The sequence below is a fragment of the Bos indicus x Bos taurus genome, chromosome 28 (genome assembly GCF_003369695.1).
Source record: "Bos indicus x Bos taurus breed Angus x Brahman F1 hybrid chromosome 28, Bos_hybrid_MaternalHap_v2.0, whole genome shotgun sequence".
NCBI lineage: Eukaryota > Metazoa > Chordata > Mammalia > Artiodactyla > Bovidae > Bos > Bos indicus x Bos taurus.
In genome coordinates, this window is record NC_040103.1 from 30,342,115 (window position 1) to 30,365,454 (window position 23,340).

The 23,340-nt window shown below is 36.6% G+C and overlaps 1 protein-coding gene across 5 annotated transcripts in view; it reads left to right on the forward strand.

The window, feature by feature from the left end:
* The window catches only part of ADK (adenosine kinase), a 543,710-nt gene that overhangs the window by 354,567 nt on the left and 165,803 nt on the right, over positions 1-23,340 (forward strand). For all 5 annotated transcript variants that reach the window (XM_027530299.1, XM_027530300.1, XM_027530304.1 and 2 more), the window contains exon 7: positions 22,492-22,662. In XM_027530299.1, coding sequence (XP_027386100.1) covers positions 22,492-22,662 — 171 coding nt within the window. The remainder of the gene's footprint in view (positions 1-22,491; positions 22,663-23,340) is intronic.

Genomic DNA, 23,340 nt, shown 5'->3' on the forward strand with positions numbered 1-23,340 from the left:
GTACATTAGTCTTTCATCTTTATTTTTATTTTAGTCACAGATGTACCTGTATATATTTTTTTAATGTTTAGCCCCATTTTAAAACTGTAAAAAATTCTTCAGAAATACTCGTGAGTACACAATACCCTAAATTCTGTGTTGAAACAGTTTTTCTGTAGTCTTAATATATTTAAGGGATACCTTAATTGGACATAAAAATCTTTGATTGACTCATTGAGATTTCTGAAGTTTACCGTTCTAGTGTTGCCTTGCTTTATGTGTTGGTTTTGAAAAGTTTGATAGCACTCTAATTATTTTGCCTTTTATACATTATTTGACTAGATGTTTGGAGGAGTTTGTCTTTATTCTTGAAATTTAGTGGTTTTGCTCTGATATATCTCTAGGTTGTTCTTGTGTTACTAACTTGCCCAGATATCTGATGGACTCTTTCCATGTTTAGATTTAGGTCTGTCTTATTTTTCAGAAGTTTCCTGGGATTATAGTTTTAAAAATTAATTCCATTTACTAGTACTTTTTTTTTAGGGATTCAAACAGTGTGAATGTTATTACTCCTTTTTCTGTCTTCTTTTTCCATTATTTTTTCTCTTTTTACTTATTTCATTATCATTCTCTTAATATTCCGTATTTTTTCCTTTTTTAGTGTCCCTTATTACATTTTCATTTGAGTTTATTCTTTCTTAAGCGACCTGTCTTTGTCTTTTGTCTTCATTATTGAGTTCAGTCCACTCTCTTTTCTTGTTTTCTTAATTTTTATTAGTTTTTAAATTTCAGTTACATGGTAGGTTTTCATATCTTCAAATGCTTTCTTGAGTATAATTAATTCCTTTTGTGGTACTAAATTATTTTCTTTTGATTCATGGTTGGTTTTCCTTTGTGGAGCTTTCCTTGGTTGATAGGGGCTTCCCAGGTAGCTCAAACAAAAGAATCTGCCTGCAATGCAGGAGACCTGGCCCTGGGTCGGGAAGATCCCTTGGAGAAGGGCATGGCAGCCCACTCCAGTATTCTTTCCTGGAGTATTCCATGGACACAGGAGCCTGGTGGTCTTCAGTCCTTGGGGTTGCAAAGAGTTGAACATGACAGAGCGACTTCTACTTTCACTTCCCTTGGTTGATACATGTTGATTTTCACTTTTGATGTTTCCTAGCTATCTGTTGCCAAGAAGGCAATGGCACCCCACTCCAGTACTCTTGCCTGGAAAATCCCATGGACAGAGGAGCCTGGTGGGCTGCAGTCCATGGAGTCACTAGGAGTTGGACACAACTGAGTGACTTCACTTTGACTTTTCACTTTTATGCACTGGAGAAGAAAATGGCAACCCACTCCAGTGTTCTTGCCTGGAGAATCCCAGGGATGGGGGAACCTGGTGGGCTGCCGTCCATGGGGTTTCACAGAGTCGGACATGACTGAAGTGACTTAGCAGCAGCAGCAGCAGCTATCGTTGTTGATGTTCAGTCACTAGTAGTGTCTGACTCTTTGAGACCCTATGGACTGCGGCGTGCCAGGCCTCCCTGTCCCTCACCATCTCCTGGAGTTTGTTACTATCTGTTACTAACAGTTTGCTATTTGTCCCTCTGTCTCTTATTCAGAGAGAGAGAGAGAGAGTGAGTATGTTATTATGGTCCTTTAAATAACTCTTGGTATAATAGTGCCCTCTTCCATCAGTAGGTCAAAGTGCAAATTTGTTAGTAAATTTGTGGAGGCACTGGGAGAGACAGGAGTTGTTTTCAGTGGATTTGTTTCAGACGGGATTAGGGATTATGAATTCCCCTACTTTGTGCTGTCTTTCAAAACTCTAAAAATTTACCCCTTTGATTCTTATTCTTTTCATGACTCAGTTGGCAAAGGGACTTCTTCTTTTTTTTTTTTTTTTACCTTTTTTCCTCACTTAGAAATTATTCATTTCATAGAATGGCCCTTCACATTTCTGTGCTTTTAAATTCCTCCTCTGATCTACCTGGACACCTATTAAATACTTTCATATTTAGGATGGAGGTCATCTTTCTGACAGTGGTTTTATGTTGACCTTAGTCCCAGTTACCAGCTTTCTTGTTAGCCAATATTTTTTGTCAAACTACCTTTGCTCTCCACAAGGCCTCATGGTAGAATGGAGGTGGGCATGAATATAAGAAAATCTTGCAGTGGTATATGGTGATCCTTCTTTTATTTGCAGTTATTTTCTACTTTAGGCATTGTTTTTCTCATCTTATGCTAAGGACATGTTGTTTGGGTAGATTTATTTTTCTATGCTGGCACTGTAATATTTCAGAGGGAGACAAGACTTACATGGAAACTACTGCTTCAACTACCTGGCATTTCTCAAATTAATTTAATTTTATATACCATCTCTTCTTCCCTGCTTGTCTTCACGTGAAGTTCTAGACTCCTTCATTCAAAAAGGATTTAAAATATTTTTATCTCTGTATGTGAAGTCTTCTAGGGATGCAGTAATGAACAGAGCAGATGTTATTGCTCTCATATATATATCATTCCAGTAGAAGAAAGAAAGAAAGTAAAGACGTATATAATATAATGTTACATAGTGATGGATAGTATGTTTAAAAATAAATGCATTAAGCCAGGCAGAAATGACAAGGCTGAGGAGTTTGTAATACTTTGTACAATAGTTGATGAAGACCTCTGAAGAAATGTTATTTGAGCAAATTATGTGATAGAACAGTAATGTACATCTCCTTATATTAGCATTTACTTCATATAAATCCTAAAGATTGCTGTTGTTCAGTTGCTCAGCCGTGTCTGACTCTGCGACCCCATGGACTGCAGCACACCAGGCTTCCCTGTCCTTCACCCTGTCCCGGAGCTCAAACTCATGTCCACTGAGTCAGTGATGCATCCAACAGTCTCATTCTCTGTCATCCCCTTCTCCTCCTGTCTTCAGTCTTTCCCAGCATCAGGGTCTTTTCTAATGAGTTGACACTTTGTATCAGGTGGCCAAAGTATTGGAGCTTCAACTTCAGCATCAGGCTTTCCAATGAATATTCAGGGTTGATCTCCTTTACAATTGACTGGTTTGATCTCCTTGTAGTCCCAGGGGCTAAAGAATCTTGTCTAACACAGTTCAAAAGCATCAGTTCTTCAACACTCAGCTTTCTTTATGGTCCAACTCTCACATCCGTACATGACTAATGGAAAAACCATAGCTTTGACTGTACAGACCTTTGTTGGCAAAGTAATGGCTCTGCTTTTTAATATGCTTTCTAGGTTTGTCATAGTTTTTCTTCTGAGGAGGAAGCATCTTTTAATTTCATGGCTGCAGTCACCATCTGCAGTGATGTTGGAGCCCAAGAAAATCAAGTCTGTCACTGTTTCCATTGATTCCCCATCTATTTGCCATGAAAGTATGGGACCCGATGCCATGATCTTCATTTTTTAAATGTTGAGTTTTAAACCAGCTTTTTCACTCTCCTCTTTCACTTCATCAAAATGCTCTTTAGTTCCTCTTCGCTTTCTGCTGTAAGGGTTGTATCATCTACATAGCTGAGGTTACTGGTATTTCTCCTGGCAATCTTGATTCCAGCTTGTGCTTTATCCAGCCCAGTATTTTTCATGATGTACTCTGCATATAAATTGAATAAACAGGGTGACAATATACAGCCTTGACGTACACCTTTCCCAATTTGGGACCAGTCCGTTGTTCCACATCTGGTTCTGTTGCTTCTTGACCTGCATACCGATTTCTCAGGAAGCACATAAGGTGGTCTGGTATTCCCATCTCTTTAAAGAGTTTTCCACAGTTTGTTGTCATCCACACAGTCAAAAGCTTTAGCGTAGTCAATGAAGCAGAAGTAGATGTTTTTCTGGAACTCTCTTGCTTTTTCTATGATCCAGCAGATGTTAAATCAAAAAAATGTCTAAAGTTTGTAAAGATCTTACTAGACCCATTCCCATAATTTACATTTTATTTTTTTATTTTTTTCATAATTTACATTTTAAAATAACAGGATTAGCCAGAAGGTTTTTAGAAAGGAGAAACTGTCTTCAAGCAGGATACATTGTTGTTATATAATCCTTAGTACAGAATTTAAACTGAGTTGTTTGTTGTCTAATCATCAGTTCCAGGCTTAAAGAAAAAACTGTTTTATGTGACTTAAGACCAAGGAATGTAGAGGGAAAAAAAAAAAACAAAACCCAAGTTTGTTCTTTCCTCCTCCTTGAGAACCCCAGACCCCTATCTCCGCTTCAAGAGCCCCAGACCTCTTTCTCCTCAGGGATCCCCAGACTTCTTATCAACCTGCCTAGGAATTGACTCTCTCAGTTCTTATACGAAAGTAGCATTTTTCATCTCTTCAAGAATGAAAGCCAGGTAAGCGAGTGTCTTACTTTTAGCTTTGGCTCTCAAGAAACTTAGAACCCAGTTAAGAGCCAGTTCAAGCCAATTCAAGACTCCTGTGCCATGTATTTCTTTTTCCCTCAATCTTAACCTGTTTTAAGTGATATTTTCCCTCACCCTTTTTCTCAAAGTAGCTTCATTAATTATGGAGTGTGACTGTGGAGCATATAAACAAGTAAGCAGATGTACGAGTCAGTAGACTGGAGTGCAAGCACCTCCTCACTTGATTATTTGTATGACCTTAGGGAAGTAGAGCAACCTCTCTGGACTGTAGTTTCCACATCTGCAGAATGGGTTTATAGATCAAATCTTTCTAACTATAGAACCGTATTTCCATGGGAAATTACTCAGATGTAATTTGAGTTCAGCCCAGTGCCATAGCTGCAGCCCAGTGTGTGTTCAGCCCTATGCCACAGCTGCAGGGAAGCTAATTATGATATCTTCTTAATCTAGATATAATAGTCAGTTACCTCTTGGAACAAAAAAGCATAACTTTATTTCACTACGGCCAAGTTTTATATTTTGCTGCAATCTCCCTTTCTCCAATCTTCATAAAGATTTTGAGTTTCTCTGTGATGGAGTAGAAGTCTTAAGAACAATGAGTAGGTATTTCATTATTCCAGAGCGGTGGTTTTTGTATTTTAACATGCACCAAAGTCACAAGGGGCCTTGTGAAAACACAGTTTGCTGCATCCATTCCACGGTTTCTCTTTCGATAGGTCTAGGTTAGGACTCAGAATTTGCATTTTTTAGGAAGTTCCAGCTGATAATGAAGCTGCTGATTCAGGAATTGCACTTTGAGAATTACTGTCCTATGTCTGTTAAAAATGCATTTTAGTCAGTTTTCTTATTTTAAAAATTATGTCAGATCGTGTAACTTGATAACAGCCAAGACAAGTAATGTATAATATAATATGTAAAATAATATTTAAATAATATACAAAGCTTCTGATGTGATGAAGCTGTCATATCTAGCAACATGGGCTTTCCACACCTTTCTGATGACTTGTACTACTGTTATGAGTGGATAGATACCAATCCAGCAGCAATCTGAGTTGGCTTCAGCTATAAAGCAATTATTCAAGTCTAAAAGCGGTCTTCTCCTATTGACGTGCTGGAGACACCTAAGCAGAAAATGTCAGGGTCAATATAAGTGCATTTACTGACAGTTTAGCTCTTTGCCATGTCACAGAAGATGGGTTGAAATTTGGCTTTTATCAAAAATAGAAACACCGACCACTTAGAATGATAAAGCAATAGCTTTCAGCTTAGTCATTTTCCATTTATAAAGCACTTTTATAGAAATAAGCAAGCGGTTGTTTATTTTCACGTAGTTTCATCTTCATCATTTCTAAACTCAGATTTACAACAACTGTGTCCAGAAGTAATGGGGAGAAATCACTAGTTTGCATTGCATTAAAGTAACAACAGAGGATCACTTCAAGACAAAATATAACCAAAAGGAACGATCGTCTCACCATAGGTTCTTACAGATCACTTGTGTTCTCTAGTATTTGTGTTTCAGAGCCTAATCTATGTGTTTCGTAAAATTTAATCTTAGATAGAATTTTTAATTTTTCATTAAACCCTCAATTAATTAGTTACATGAATCAGCAGTTATAATAAGTTACATTTCTAGCTCACTGAGACCTATCAGTTTCTGGATGAAAGGGACTCCTTCAGACTATCCCTTCAAATGTTTTTTAAAACACACTTTTCATATGTACATGTTTTTTATGTTATTTAATGCTTCCAAAGGTATTTTAAAATCAGGTATGAAAACAAGAAAAATGTCTATAAATATATAGTTAAACACAATGTATTATATCCATGCAATATGGTATTATTTGGCAATAAAAGGAATCAGTGTACTAAATTCATTCTATACTATGAGTAAACTTCCTATATGTTATGCTAAGTAAAAGAAGCTGGGCATAAAAGATCACATAATGTATGATTCCATTTTTTGAAATATCCAGAATAGGTAAATTCAGAAAAACAGAAAATAGATTGGTAGTTGCCTGGAGCTAGGGGCTGTGAAGAGCTGACTCACTGGAAAAGATCCTAAAACTGGGAAAGATTGAAGACAGGAGGAGAAGGGGATGACAGAGGATGAGATGGTTGGATGGCATTACCAGCTCGATGGACATGAGTTTCAATAAGCTCTAGGAGTTGGTGATGGACAGGGAAGCCTGGTGTGCTACAGGCCATGGGGTCGCATAGAGTTGGACACGACTGAGCTGAACTGAACTGAGGGGCAATGTAGGGTTACTTCTTAACGGGTATGGGATTTCTTTTTGGAAGTGATGAAAATGTTTTGAAACTATATATAGGTGATGGTTGTACAACACTATGAACATACCAGATGACATTAAATTGGTCACCTTAAAATGGTTAGTTTTATTTTATGTAAATTTCACCTCAATTAGGAAAAAAATGGGGTAACTTGAAACCTAACTGAATTCCAGAATTTTTGACATGGACGGGCTTCTCAAGATCATCTACCCATTTTCCTGTCATGAAGAAACTGAAGTTCATTAGGACTCTCACTCAAATATTTACATGTAGCTTGTCCAAAACATAGACCAGAGTTTGAAATGTCTGAATTTCTAGTCCAGCCACTTTTTTAAAAGTGGGACTTGCTGCTTTATTATCTTTTATCAGGTTAAATATTTTAGGTGAAATACTACTCCACTTGTTACTTACGCATTAAAATAACAACAAAGAAACATAGCTTCATAGCAGGTGTTTGTTTTAGTAATTTGCCAAAAAGCAGACCAGAGCTTGAGTTAAAAGAGGGATATTTTCTGCAGTACATAAAAGAAGGCACCCTGTATTTTAATGCTAGTCCACAGTTGCCTGGTTTGTGAACCCTATGGTTCTACCATTATTATGATTCATTTTCAAAAATTCAAAACTATTAAATTTTTGTTAGCTTTTTACCACTGACAATTTTTATTTTTCCAACATAGAAGAATATTCACGGTATAAAAACTAAATGTTCCTGCCTACCTTATGGTGGCCAAAGGCTCTGTTTACAGCCATTATCCTCAGAGGCACCTAGGGAGAAATACTGAGTGGGACTAAAGGGTATAGACAGAGCAGCAACTGCTAACACAACATAACTTATGTCCTTTAAAACTGAGTTTTATACTCATATGTAGGTAGGTAACTAGCCTTGATTTAGTGCTTACCTCAGAAAATAGTTATATGTTCTTATTTCAGGGGAAGACACCAGAAAATACAGAGTTTACCCTTGATCAGTGTGGGAATGTAATGGTGCCATCATCCCATGTAGTCAAAAACCCCCATCAGTTCAGTTCAGTTGCTCAGTCGTGTCCGACTCTTTGCAACCCCATGAATCACAGCACGCCAGGCTTCCCTGTCCATCACCAACTCCCGGAGTTGGACGTGGACCCAGACCCACGTCCATCGAGTCGGTGATGCCATCCAACCATCTCATCCTCTGGCATCCCTGTCTCCTCCTGCCCTCAATCTTTCCCAGCATCAGGGTCTTTTCAAAAGAGTCAGCTCTTTGCATCAGGTGGCCAAAATATTGGAGTTTCAGCTTCAACATCAGTCCTTCCAATGAACATCCAGGACTGCTCTCTTTTAGGATGGACTGGTTGGATCTCCTTGCAGTCCAAGGGACTTGCAAGAGTCTTCTCCAACACCACAGTTCAAAAGCATCAATTCTTCGGTGCTCAGCTTTCTTTATAGTCTAACTCTCACGTCCATACATGACCACTGGAAAAACCATAGCCTTTACTAGATGGACCTTTGTTGGCAAAGTAATGTCTCTGCTTTTTAATATGCTTTCTAGGTCGGTCATAACTTTCCTTCCAAGGAGTAAGTGTCTTTTAATTTCATGGCTGCAGTCACCATCTGCAATGATTTTGGAGCCCAGAAAAATAAAGTCAGCCACTGTTTCCACTGTTTGCCCATCTATATCCCATGAAGTGATGGGACCAGATGCCATGATCTTCGTTTTCTGAATGTTGAGCTTTAAGCCAACTTTTTCACTCTCCTCTTTCACTTTCATCAAGAGGCTCTTTAGTTCCTCTTCACTTTCTGCCATAAGTGTGGTGTCATGTGCATATCTGAGGTTATTGATATTTCTCCTGGCAATCTTGATTCCAGCTGGTGCTTCCTCCAGCCCAGCGCTTCTCATGATGTACTCTGCACATAAGTTAAATAAGCAGGGTGACAATATACAGCCTTGACATACTCCTTTTCCTATTTGGAACCAGTCTGTTGTTCCATACCCAGTTCTAACTGTTGCTTCCTGACCTGCATACAAATTTCTCAAGAGGCAGGTCAGGTGGTCTGGTATGCCCATCTCTTTCAGAATTTTCCTCAGTTTATTGTGATCCACACAGTCAAAGGCTTTGGCATAGTCAATAAAGCAGAAATAGATGTTTTTCTGGAACTCTCTTGCTTTTTCCATGATCCAGCAGATGTTGGCGGTTTGATCTCTGGTTCCTCTGCCTTTTCTAAAACCACATATGATCAACTATATTGCAATAAAAATTTTAAAAAGAGAAAAGCCCTGTGTGTCGCTTTAGAGTCACCCTCCACATCCATCCATAAGCATCCACAGATTCACCAACTGCGGATCGTGCAGTACTTTCACATGTATTACTTGGGGAAAAAAATCCATAGATAAGTGTACCTGAGCATTAAAACTATTGTTGTTCAGGATCAACAATATATAGTTGTTGTTAGTTGTTGTATATAGTTTTTTTCTCTCTAAGCTCACTTTATCATTCAGTTTCTTCATGCTGTTCATTCTTAAGAGGAAGCTACCTCTCATATCATCCTATATTGGATTTCCTATTAATTTTTCTCTCCTATGTTCATTTTATCTCAGTGGCATTTTTTACTCAGTAGGTTGTATTTCCTACTTTTCCTTCAATCCAGGAGTCAGCAAAATATGTCATCTGGGCCACATTTGGCTCACTGACTGTTCTTGTAAATAAAGTTTTATTGGAACACAATCATTCTCCTTTTTTGTGTTATTGTATATACCTGCATTAGTATTAAAACACCAGAGTTGGGTGGTTGCAACAGAGATCACAAATCTAAAATATTTACTATTAGGACTTAAAACATTTACCAGTCTTTGGTTTTGTTGTCCAAGTAGAAGGCGAAGAATAGATTCTACAGAATGAATAAATAAAACCAGCAAATGATAGGATACGGAAAAGTGTAATAGAATTTGTACTTAAGCTAGTTAGCAGCTCTGTGTGGTCAGTAAAAAAGTTTCTTGAAGGTGAATCATCAGAGAAAATGTAGAAAAGACAGATTCCTGTCGTACTTACTAGTTTTGATGGCATGTCAGAAATGAGGTGTATTGTTTAGGAAATGAGGCATGTAAGCTTTTTGAGCAAAGGAGCTTTGCCAAAGCAGGATACTGTTGCAGTAATGTTTACAAGCCAAATGAGGATTGTGTTAGTGGAAAATTAATACTAATGTATTAATGAGGTAGAGCATAGTTGTAAGAATTTCTAGAGATAAAAATGATAGGCCATTTGATTTGAAGAGAAAGAGTTAATAATTCTGAAACTTCATTGAGCAGGAAATGGGAAAATTATTTATACATATTTTGGAGATGAACTGATTTTTATGGAAGGTTTAAGTTAGTGGAGAAGGATTATAACATTATATAGCGTAAGAAACAACATTGTTTACTAGGTATCAGCGATAGCAAAGTTATTAGGGAATCTCAGCCAAAGGCAGTTTTTCATTGGCCTTATTTTACCAATGAAATTGTAGCCTATCCCATTTCCATCATCTAATTAGGGTCCATCTCTTTATAAAATCCTCTTTCTTTTGGTCTCCAGAATTCTACCCTTACACTCAGATTTACTTCTGTTGTCTCACGCAGAGTAAATTACTGACATTTTCTAAATACTCTGAATCATGTCCAAGAAGGGCTTTAGCTCTCTCAAATAAAAATTCTTATCACAGTATTTCCTTCAACTAAAGCCATGATTTGCAGACTCTGTACTGAGACATTCCATGGTCCTGCTGCAGCATATTCAAGAGTTTTGTAGGGGGTTTTGTATCAGGGTAATGCATAGTCCTAACATCAGATTGTGATGCATTCCTTGGGGATGATGTCCTATGGGAATGGTTGCTGTGATTTTTTTAAAAAATCCTGAAAATTAGTGCAGAATAGGAAATGAGAGTTGCACTATTCAGTTAGAATCCAAGGCTTGAAGAGTTGTGCAATACCCGTAAGCACCATATCCCATTAGTAAGTGTTGTGCTGGTTTTTTAATGAAGTAAAAACTTTTCAGTTTATATGTATTCTTTTTTCAAACCATGTAATAAACTGTTAAGATTATCAGTAGTTACTAAGTTGTTCAGATCTGTAGATCTGACTATTATCAAAAGTAGAACTCTTACGTATTTCTTAGGGCACCATGAAAAAGTTGTTTGTTCACTAAGGGTGTTGTGAACTGAGAAAGTTCAGATTCTATGACCTAAAGAGTTGTCCAACTCTAAAATAAATATACTCTTCCTTTAGCATGTGAAAATGCATCAATCCTTTTATTTCTCTTTCTGAAACTGCATTTCATAGAGTCACAGATGTAGAAAACAAACTTTGTGATACCAGGTGGGAAAGGGGGAAAGGATAAATTTGGAGATTGAGACTGATATATACACACTACTGTCTATAAAATAATTAATAAGCACCTACTCTGTACCATCCCCTGAAGGAGGGAATGGCAACCCACTCCAGTATTCTTGCCTGAAGAATCCCATGGACTGTGTAGCTTGGCGGGCTACAGTCCATAGGGTCACAAAGAGTTGGACTCTGAGTGACTATGCATTCTCATGCACTGTATACCACAGGAAACTCTACTTAATCCTCTTTAATGATGTATATGGGGAAAGAATATGAAAGAATGTGGGTATGTGTATAACTGGTTCACTTTATTGTACACCTGAAACTAACAGTATAAATCAGCTATACTCTGATAAAAATTTAAAACAATAATAGATGGAAAAAAATAGCATTTCAGTTACATGGGATTTTATGTAGAATCTCAATAACAATTTAATCAGATATTTTTAAATTATCTGTACACTGTGCTTTGTGCTATCAGATCAGATCAGATCAGTCGCTCAGTCATGTCCAACTCTTTGCAACTCCATGAATCACAGCACACCAGGCCTCCCTGTCCATCACCAACTCCCGGAATTCACTGAGACTCACGTCCATCGAGTCGGTGATGCCATCCAGCCATCTCATCCTCTGTCGTCCCCTTCTCCTCCTGCCCCCAATCCCTCCCAGCATCAGGGTCTTTTCCAATGAGTCAACTCTTTGCATGAGGTGGCCAAAGTACTGGAGTTTCAGCTTTAGCATCATTCCTTCCAAAGAAATCCCAGGGCTGATCTCCTTCAGAATGGACTGGTTGGATCTCCTTGCAGTCCAAGGGACTCTCAAGAGTCTTCTCCAACACCATAGTTCAAAAGCATCAATTCTTCAGCGCTCAGCCTTCTTCACAGTCCAACTCTCACATCCATACATGACCACAGGAAAAACCATAGCCTTTACTAGATGGACCTTTGTTGGCAAAGTAATGTCTCTGCTTTTCAATATGCTATCTAGGTTGGTCATAACTTTCCTTCCAAGGAGTAAGCGTCTTTTAATTTCATGGCTGCAGTCACCATCTGTAGTGATTTTGGAGCCCCCCAAAATAAAGTCTGACACTGTTTCCACTGTTTCCCCATCTATTTTCCAAGAAGTAATGGGACCGGATGCCATGATCTTCGTTTTCTGAATGTTGAGCTTTAAGCCAACTTTTTCACTCTCCACTTTCACTTTCATCAAGAGGCTTTTGAGTTCCTCTTCACTTTCTGCCATAAGGGTGGTGTCATCTGCATATCTGAGGTTATTGATATTTCTCCCGGCAATCTTGATTCCAGCTTGTGTTTCTTCCAGTAATAAAAAGTACTTTTAACCTTAACTTTACAATCAAGTTCGGGAGGTAAGACAAATATAAATTGCTTAAATTATTAAGTAAAATAAATAGTCTTGGTTATTTATTTTATAGTATATATTATGGAGGTTCAAAGAAGAAAGAGTATATCTGTTGGTAGGAATGCAGTATGACTTTGTGGGATGAATGTTCAATTTAAAATGGACCTTGATGGAGGGGTAAAAGTCCAACAGGTAGAGGGGGTGGATATTTTAAACAAACAAAACCATAATGACTAAGAAGATTTATTTTGGGGGAAGCAATTCATTCTATATGAGTGAAGGAAGGACATACCTTGTAGAGTAGTAAAGGTTACAGCTGATATACTCTGCAAGTTGGAATATTATTGTGGAGAGCTTTGAATGCTGGGGTGTGAGACATTTGGATTTAATTTGCTAGTAAAAGAAGACTGATTGGGGTGATTAATCTGTCAGCAGGATATAGGATGATTAAATCAAGGAGAGATAGGAGGCAAGGAGCTTTTGGAAAGGAATGATGGATTTTGTTTTATGTATTTGTATTTCAAAGGAAATACCGAGCTCTATATTCAAGTTTAAAAGCATATTTTTGAGCAGCATTATAACTAAGAGCTATAAAATAGAACTCAATATTAATAGAAAAACAAAACTTTGTAACGCTCTTGATATTACTGCAGAAATAATATTAATAAAATGTTAATATGTGTGGAGTGCATGCTTCAAGCCAGGCATTATATGAAGCATTCATTTAATTTTCACAATAACCTTAATAGGCATTAGTATTCCCATTTTATAGATAAAAACCTAGGGAAGTTACATAGCTCAGGTTACATAAGAAGTACTAAGACTGGCAAACTGTTTAAATTAAGTATCAGTTCAGTTCAGTTCAATCGCTCAGTCATGTCCGACTCTTTGCAACCCCATGAATCGCAGCACGCCAGGCCTCCCTGTCCATCACCAACTCCCAGAGTTCACTCAGACTCACGTCCATCGAGTCAATGATGCCATCCAGCCATCTCATCCTCTGTCGTCCCCTTCTCCTCCTGCCCCCAATCCCTCCCAGCATCAGAGTCTTTTCCAATGAGTCAACTCTTTGCATGGGGTGGCCAGAGTATTGGAGTTTCAGCTTCAGCCTCAGTCCTTCCAATGAACATACAGGACTGATCTCCTTTAGGATGGAGTGGTAGGATCTCCTTGCAGTCCAAGGGACACTCGAGTCTTCTCCAACACCACAGTTCAAAAGCATCAATTCTTCGGTGCTCAGCTTTCTTCACAGTCCAACACACATCCATACAAGGCCACTGAAAAACCATAGCCTTGACTAGATGGACCCTTGTTGGCAAAGTAATATCTCTGCTTTTTAATATGCTATCTAGGTTGGTCATGACTTTCCTTCCAAGGAGTAAGCGTCTTTTGATTTCATGGCTGCAGTCACCATCTGCAGTGATTTTGGAGCCCAGAAAAATAAAGTCTGACAGTGTTTCCCGTTTCCCCATCTATTTGCCATGAAGTGATGGGACCGGATGCCATGATCTTCCTTTTCTGAATGTTGAGCTTTAAGCCAACTTTTTCACTGTCCTCTTTCACTTTCGTCAAAAGGCTCTTTAGTTCTTCTTCATTTTCTGCCATAAGGGTGGTATCATCTGCATATCTGAAGTTATTGATATTTCTCCCGGCAGTCTTGATTCCAGCCTGTGCTTCTTCCAGTCTAGCGTTTCTCATGATGTACTCTGCATATAAGTTAAATAAACAGGGTGACGATATACAGCCTTGACGTACTCCTTTTCCTATTTGGAACCAGTCTATTGTTCCATGTCCAGTTCTAACTGTTGCTTCCTGACCTGCATACAGGTTTCTCAAGAAGCAGGTCAGGTGGTCTGGTATGCCCATCTCTTTCAGATTTTTCCTCAGTTTATTGTGATCCACACAGTCAAAGGCTTTGGCATAGTCAATAAAGGAGAAATAGATGTTTTTCTGGAACTCTCTTGCTTTTTCCATGATCCAGCGGATGTTGGCAGTTTGATCTCTCATTCCTCTGCCTTTTCTAAAACCAGCTTGAACATCTGGAATTTCACGGTTCACGTACTGTAGAAGCCTGGCTTGGAGCATTTTGAGCATTACTTTGCTAGAGTGTGAGATGAGTGCAATTGTGCTGTATTTTGAGCATTCTTTGGCATTGCCTTTCTTTGGGATTGGAATGAAAACTGACCTTTTCCAGTCCTGTGGCCACTGCTGAGTTTTCCAAATTTGCTGGCATATTGAGTGCAGCACTTTCACAACATCATCTTTCAGGATTTGAAATAGCTCAACTGGAATTCCATTACCTCCACTAGCTTTGTTTGTAGTGATGCTTTCTAAGGCCCACTTGACTTCACATTCCAGGATGTCTGACTCTAGGTGAGTGATCACAGCATCATGATTATCTTGGTCATGAAGATCTTTTTTGTACAGTTCTGTGTATTCTTGCCACCTCTTCTTAATATCTTCTGCTTCTGTTAAGTTCATACCATTTCTGTCCTTTATTGAGCCCATCTTTGCATGAAGTGTTCCCTTGGTATCTCTAGTTTTCTTAAGAGATCTCTAGTCTTTCCCATTCTGTTGTTTTCCTCTATTTATTTGCATGATCGCTGAGGAAGGCTTTCTTATCTCTCCTTGCTATTCTTTGGAACTCTGCATTCGGATGTTTATATCTTTCCTTTTCTCTTTGCTTTTTGCTTCTCTTCTTTTCACAACTATTTTTAAGCCCTCCCCAGACAGACATTTTGCTTTTTTGCTTTTATTTTCCATAGGGATGGTCTTGATCCCTGTCTCCTGTACAATGTCACGAACCTTCGTCCCTCGTTCATCAGGCACTCTATCACATTAGTCCCTTAAATCTGTTTCTCGCTTCCACTGTATAATCATAAGGGATTTGATTTAAGTCATACCTGAATACTAGTTCATTTAACCTCTGGCTCTGAGCATTGAGTGAATCCATCTCAGATTTTGACAAATTATTATTATTTTTCTTAAGTATGTCTTCTTTTTATTAGTTTATTTTTCCCTATCATTCCTGATCTCTCCTAATTCTTCTTCACTCTATGGATACTCCAATGTGTTTGATATGTGTCTTGCATGCTTGAAAAATGAATCATCATGTTTTACGTGTGTGCACGTGTGTGTTTATTGTACACAATATATAAAAGGATGAACTATACACAATCTGATGCATATGTTTCTAGTATATTACTTTATATCTTTGTATAATAGTATGTATTCACCATATTTTCTGTGTCTTTTTCCCTAGAAAGGGACTTTCAGAATGCTTCACATTTCCTTTTAGTTTCAGCAAAGCTGTGTTAAATATCCTTGCATGTAGCTCCCTGAAATCCATGTTCTTTCTACTATTGCTTCCTCCTATTACATGCTTTTGGAGGTGTTTATTTCGTATGGAAGAAAACCTGACATCTTTTCACCTGTTCATGTTTTTTTAATCCTGCAAAAGATTAATATATTTGTGGAATGAGTGATTTTTTTTATGCTTCCAAAAGGAGCCAAAAGGCAGGAAGAACTAGGTGAATTATCCTGTTCCATTGTTGGATTACATTTAGTCAATGGTAAAATTAAGCGTTACAGCATCACTAGTATATTTTTTCTGACTTTCTTCTTTTAGTGATTCTTTTCCTGTTGTTGCTATAAGTAGTGCATATCATAGCATTGTAATTGTAAACAATTTATACATTATACTAATGTTGGTCGAAGTCAGTATTTTTCTTACAATCATATAGCAACTATGCTTTGTAATAATTCATACTTGATCCTACAAGGAAATACATTTTATACTCCAAGAGGTTTGCAGAACACATAGGACCCATTAAAAGGAAGAAAACACGCTGTATGATTTTTGTATTTTTTTTTTTTGGCTTCTTATTTATTCATTCTCTCAACTAGTCTAGACTAGTGTTACTATGGCACTTTCGTTATGGTGTGGAAAACAGACTAATTATGTTCTTTAAAACAGACAACAGTCGTACATCTTGAGATACAGCATCTGGTACTCTCAGCCATCCCTCATCAGTGCTAGTCTGCATTTGGTAGGGCTTCTAGTTGTCCAAATATTTTTATGTTATGGTATATTCTTATTTTTTTAAATATTTATTTATTTATTTTTGGCTGCGCTGGGTCTTCATTGGTACGTGAAGACGTTCATTGCGGCGAGGGGGAGCTATTCTAGTTGCTGTGCGCAGGCTTGTTCCTGCAGTGGCTTCTCTTGGTGTGGAGCACAGGCCTGGGGCGGGGGCCCGGGGGGGGCAGGTGCAGTTTCAGTAGCTGTGGCTTCTGACTGCGCAGGTTCAGTCATTGTGGCTCAGGGGCTTAGCTCTTCCATGGCTTGTGGATCTTCCTGGACCAGAAATCAAACCTTTGTCCCCTGCATTGTCAGGCAGATTGTTAACCACTGGACCACCAGGGAGGTCCCTCTTTTAAAGAGAATGATCAAACCACTTCACCAAAATTTCAAAAATAAAAACATGAAAATCACCCATAATTTTTCTACTGAAATTTGACCATATCTGCTTTTGGAGTATTCCCTAGTAGATTCTTTTCCTATTGATATAATATAGTTTATAACCATATTTTGCATATACTGCTTGTATAGCTTCTGTTTCATTTAACACTTGTGTGGCATAAACATTTTCCACTTTGCCGCTTTGCTTCATAATTTTCCTTTTTAATATCTTCAAAGTATTCTCTAGAATAGCATTATCTAGTGGAAATACAATAAAACCCACATAATTTAAAATTTTCTAGTAGAGACCTTGAAAATGTAAAAAGAAACAAGTAAATTAATGTTAACAATATATTTAACTTCAAATATCTAAAATAATTATCATTTCAACACATATTCATATAAAATTATTAATTATATTTTTAATCTTTTTTTCTTTGAAATTGGTATCTGTTTTACATTTGTAACACAGCACAGTCACTAAATTGTCAATGGTCAAAATGAAATGTAACCGTACCAAAACAATAAAAATGTGTTTAATAGAAGAATATTTTTCCTTCCTTCCATTTTGAAATTTCAAAAAAATTAAATCAGAAATTCAGTTCCACAGTCACACTAACCACATTTCATATGCTCATTATCGACACGTGGCTTCTTATATTTAAATTAAAATTAAATAAAATTTGAAATTCAATTCTTCAGTTGCACTAGCCACATTTTAAGTGATCCATAGCCAAATTTAGAATGGGTCTATATGCCAATTCTTACTTGACTACTTATTCCTCTATTACTGAATATTTATGTTTAAGTCACATGTATAGTATACTGATGTGTTCCTAAATGAATATTTTCCATATTTTGAATTATTTACTTGAGGTAGACTCTTAGAATTATTGCATCAAAGAATATGAATTTTATATTTCGTAATATTTTCAGTTTATTTTCTTGGAAAAGTGTCAGTTGCACTCCCATCAGCAGGAATAATATAGTGATTTTTAGCAACCTTTCCTCATCATTAAGTTACTACAATGATTTTATATTCTATGTATTTTATTTTGTTAATTGAACTATAGTTGATTTACAGTATTACATTAGTTTCAGATGTACAACATACTGATTCTATTTTTTAATAGATTTATATTTCATTTAAATTATTAGAAAATGATGGCTCATTTTCCTGTCATGTACAGTGCATATATTTACAGCCTATTTATTTTATACATAATAGGTTATATCTCTTAATCCCATATTGCCATCTTGCCCTGCCCCACTTCTGGTAACCACAGTTGTCTTTTTATATCTATGATTATTACATTCATATGTGATAATAAAAAGTATCTGTCTTTCTCTGTCTGACCTATTTCATGAAGTATAATACACTCTAGGTCTGTCCACATGGTTGCAAGTGGCAGAATTTCATTCCTGTTTATGGCTGAGTAATCTTTATCCATTCATCTTTTGATGGACATTTAGTTGCTTTCAGCTGCTTTGAACTTTGGAGTGTTTTTATTGTTTTGAATTAGTGTTTTTGGTTTCTTTGAATATATATTTAGCACTGGAATGGCAGGATCATATGGTAGTTCTATTTTTAATTTTTTGAGGAACCTCTATACTGTTTTATGTAGTGCCAGTACTAATTTCCATTCCCACCAACAATGTTCAATTGTTCTTTTACTCCATATTTTTGCAAATATCTATTATTTATAGACCTTTTGATGACAGCCCTTTTGACAGATGTGACATGATATCTCACTGTGGCTCTGATTTGCATTTCTCTAATGATTAAGAATCTTTTCATGTGCCTATTGGTCATCTGTATATCTTCTTTAGAAATGTCTACTCAGATCTTCTGCCCATTTTTAAAATTGGATTGCTTATATTTTTGATATTGAGGTATATAGGCTATTTATATAGCAGTTCAGATATTAACCCTTTATTGGTCAATTATTTACAAACTTCTCTCATTCCGTAGATTGTGTTTTTATTTTGTTGATGGTTTCCTTTGCAGTACAAAAGCTTTTAAGTTTAATTAAATTCCATTTGTTTAGTTTTGCTTTTATTTCCTTTGCTTTAGGAGACAGATTCCCCCCAAATTGCAATAATATCTGTCAAAGAGTATTTCACCTCTGTTGTTCTCTAGGAGTTTTATGGCATCCAGTCTTACATTTAGGTTTTAGGTCTTTAATACATTCCAAGTTTATTTTTGTATATGATGTTTGAGTATGTACTAATTTCTTTCTTCTACACGTAGCTGTCCAGTTTTGTCAGCACCAGTCATTGAAAAGACTGTCTTTTCTCCGTTGTTTATCCTTGCCTCCTTTCTCATAGATTAATTAAACGTAATGCATGAGTTTCTTTTGGGCCCTCTATTCCTTTCTGTTGATCTATGTTTCTCTTTCTGTGCCAGTACTATACAGTTTTGATGACTGTAGCTTTGTCGTATAGTCTGAAGTCGGGGAACAAGATTCTTCCAGCTCTCTTCTTCTTTCTCAAGATTGCTTTGCCAATTTGGGATCTTTTATAATTCCATATAAATTTTAGGATTATTTGTTCTTGCTCTGTAGAAGATGCTTTGAGTTGTCTGATGGAGATTACAATGAATCTATAGATTGGTTTTAGTGATATGGACATTTTAATCTTTTTAATTCTTCTATTCCATGAACATGGAATATCTTTCCTTTATTGTGTGTGTATTATCTTTCATTTTCCTTCATCAGTGATTTATAGTTTTCAGAGTATAGCTCTTTCACCTCCTTGGTTAAGTTTAGTTGTGGGTATATTATTTTTGATGTGATTTTAAATGAGCAGTTTATTTTCTTTTAGTATTTTAAACACTTCAGTTCCTTATACTCCCCCATATTTAAGCTACCCTGAGAAATCCTCAGAGTGGCTGACTGACAAATCTGCATACTTGGGATTTCCAAATTTTATATCTGCCTCTGTTAAAAAAAAAGGTTCTTTGGCTCTGCCTTGGGCCTTCCCCATTCCTTTACCTCCTGCCTTTTTGTTCTGCTTCAGTTTTCATTTTAATGGATAAAATTGTCTCACTTCACCCTCAGTTCTGATTAATATTAGCCAGTCTCTAAGAGTTAGGATCTGCTTTGCTTTTCATTGTTCTTATGGCCAAAGAGTAGCAGGGCTAACTGTTGTGCTGACTGAAATTCCTAATTAGGATATTACAAGAGTTTTGTTGATTCTATAGAGTGTTTTTCTAAACTATAGCTCTCTAAACTATTGGTCTGTTTTTATTACAAACCTGTTACTTGAAAAAAAAATTTATACTGGCACTGTTTTTATTTTTGGTGATACTATACTCTGAAACATGTGGCTTAGCAATGGATATAAATCAAGAAAGAAAAATTATGGTTGGCATCAGTTTTAGGTCTTTGCACTCTAACAGAGCACAAATCCATAATTGCTCAAATACTAAATATTTACTTAAAGAGAAACAAGAAACAATTCAAAAAATGGAATTAATTTAAATTGTGAATTTGCCTCAATTAAAAACTGACCTTTTTTTTGTATATTCTTTGTAAAATTGACAAAATGGAAATTCTGCTGTCCACATCACATGCTCTTATGTTGCATTTTAAAGTTAACACACATACAACATACACACATTTGGAATGAGGCCAAATTTAAACTCCAGGGGCATACTGTTCTGTACCTTAAATTACAATCAGATGTATTTTAGCACAGATCAAATTTTCAGTCTGAAGTTGGTGAGAAGCCTAATTATTTGACCAGGTTACTATTTATGTAGACCATTCTATGGCTGTCTGTGGTTAATCCACAGCTGGCAGAGTGCTAACTCTGGGAGGTTTTTATTTCATGCTGAAACAGTTTGGGGAGAATTAGGAGGAGGGGAGAGTTTTAAACTCTCCTCATTAAATGAAAGACTAAAGAGCAAATACATCCATATTACTATGGAAACAAGATGCTATATACACTGTTCATCTTAATTCTCCAAGTGACAAAAATAGCAAAGCAGCTTGAATGCTCATAGTTCGCAAGTGACATGGTATTTGGTTAAAAAATGAAGATGAAAAGATTAAATGATATTACCTAATAATAAATGATGTTACCTTTCTAAAGAGTTGAATATTGGTAAAGAATTAATGGATTAGAATTTTAAATGATGAGAAAATTTTATGTTATTTTGATTGGAGAACATATTTCTTATAATTTTATTAGCAATACTTTAGTAAGAGATAATTATAAAGTTCTTTCTAAATACTTCAAGATTTTTAAGGGAAAGATACCCTTCAAAAATATACCCCAGTACACATGACTTCTGCCAGAAAGTTGATTTTTTAATGTTCAAAATCTTATTTTCTCTTTAAACTTTTTGAGTTTGCAAGAAGGATGTCGTTAGTCTCTCATTATAAGTGAGCATTTCAATAGCTCTTTTGTAACTTAAGGTAACTCTTCTTCTCTAATGAAATGGCACATATTAAGCATACACTACTCATATGATAAACTTTTCTCCTGATCAAATGCTATAGTTTCCTGCTTTGCATTTTATAATTGCATTTTTAAGGTTTACATTGTAGAGGCTGTGCTTCCCTTGTGGCTCAGATGGTAAAAAAAAATCTGCCAGCAATAAGGGAGACCTGGGTTCAATCCCTGGGTTGCGAAGATCTGCTATTGAAGGGAACATCTACCCATTCCAGTAGTCTGGCCTGGAGAATTCCAGGACTGTATAGTCTGTGGAGTTGCAAATAGTCAGACATGACTGAGCAACTCTCACTTTCACTTTCACTTGTAGAGGCTTTTGTATTATGTATGTTGTTGGTGTTGTTAAGTTGCTCAGTCATGTCCAATTCTTTGTGACCCCCGTGGGCTGCAGCATGCCAGGCTCCCCTGTCCTTCACTGTCTTGTGGAGTTTGCTTAGATTAATGTCCACTGAGTTGTTAATGCTGCGTAACCATTTCATCCTCTGCCAATCCTTTCTCCTTTTGCCTTCAATCTTTCCCAGCATCAGGGTCTTTTCCAGTGAATCAGCTCTTCACGTAAGGTGGCCAAAGTATTCAAGCTTCAGCTTCAACATTAGTCCTTCCAATGAATATTCAAAATTAATTACCTTTAGGATTGACTGGTTTGATCTCCTTGCATTTTATGGGACTCTCACGAGTCTTCTCCAGCACCACAATTTGAAAGCATCAATTCTTTGGCGCTCAGCCTTGTCTGTGGTCCAACTCTCAGATCTATTCATGACTACTGAAAAAACCATAGCTTGAACTATACAGACTTTTGTTGACAAAGTGATGTCTCTTGTTTTTAATATGCTGTCCAGGTTTGTCATAACTTTCCTTCCAAGGAGCGTCTTTTAATTTCAAGGCTGCAGTCACCGTCCACAGTGATTTTGGAGCCCAGGGCAAAAAATCTGTTACTTGCTATGAAGTGATGGGGCCAGATGCCATGATCTAAGTTTTTTGAATGTTGAGTTTTAAGCCAACTTTTTCACTCTCCTCTTTCACCCTCATCAAGAGACTTTTTAATTTCCTCTTCACTTTTCTGCCATCAGAGTGATAGCATCTGCATATGTGAGGTTGTTGGTATTTCTCCTGGCAGTCTTGATTCCAGCTTGTGATTCATCTGTATTTTGTATAGATTTACTTGTATTCTCACTGAGAATGATTCTGTGGAGATAGCATTTCTAATTTCTCCTTTTTTTCTTTACCCAGGGTTTTTTCCTCACAGTTTCTCCAGAGTCGGTTTTAAAAGTGGCTCACCATGCTTCTGAAAACAACAGAATTTTCACTTTGAATCTGTCTGCACCATTTATTAGTCAGTTCTACAAGGAATCATTGATGAAAGTTATGCCTTTTGTTGACATACTTTTTGGAAACGAGATGGTGAGTAATTTTTTTAGATAAAAGTACCTTGCTTTTGGTTTCTGTTTGTGTATGTGTTTAGAAATACATAAATAAAAACTTAAATAACTGCATAAGTACACTTGAGAATTACACAGTAAAATGGCCTCAGTTTGGTCCAATATAGTTCATTATTTTCAGTATTTCCTTTAGAATATACTAATTCCTTACATAATAAACAATTAGTCTTTTAAAAAATTTGGTTGTTCAGGTTGATAATTTACACATGGTAACATTCACTCCTATGAGCTCCTATAACATTTCTGTGAGCTCTTGCAAATGTATACCTGTTATGTGACTTGTAAGCATAAGAAAGATAAAAAACATTTTCATCATCTTTGTCGGTCAAGCCTTCCCCTAATCCTTAGCCCTTAACATAAACTGTTTTCTGAACTGTAAAAATAATGTTTTTGTTTGAAATTTTCATGGATTAAGATACGTGATATCTAGTTAAAATAAATGTTTTATGAAGTTAAGTACATTTTCAAGGTCTTGAGTCAGTTTAATAAATTATGACTATATGGTTGTATATTGTAATTTGTAGTTAAATGTGTTTAATCGAGATTATAATTTCTTTCATTCAAACTTTAGTGAAAAACAAAATTTTTTTCTTATTTAATATTCATACCTTCTGTCTTACCTGTAGACTATAAAAATCCA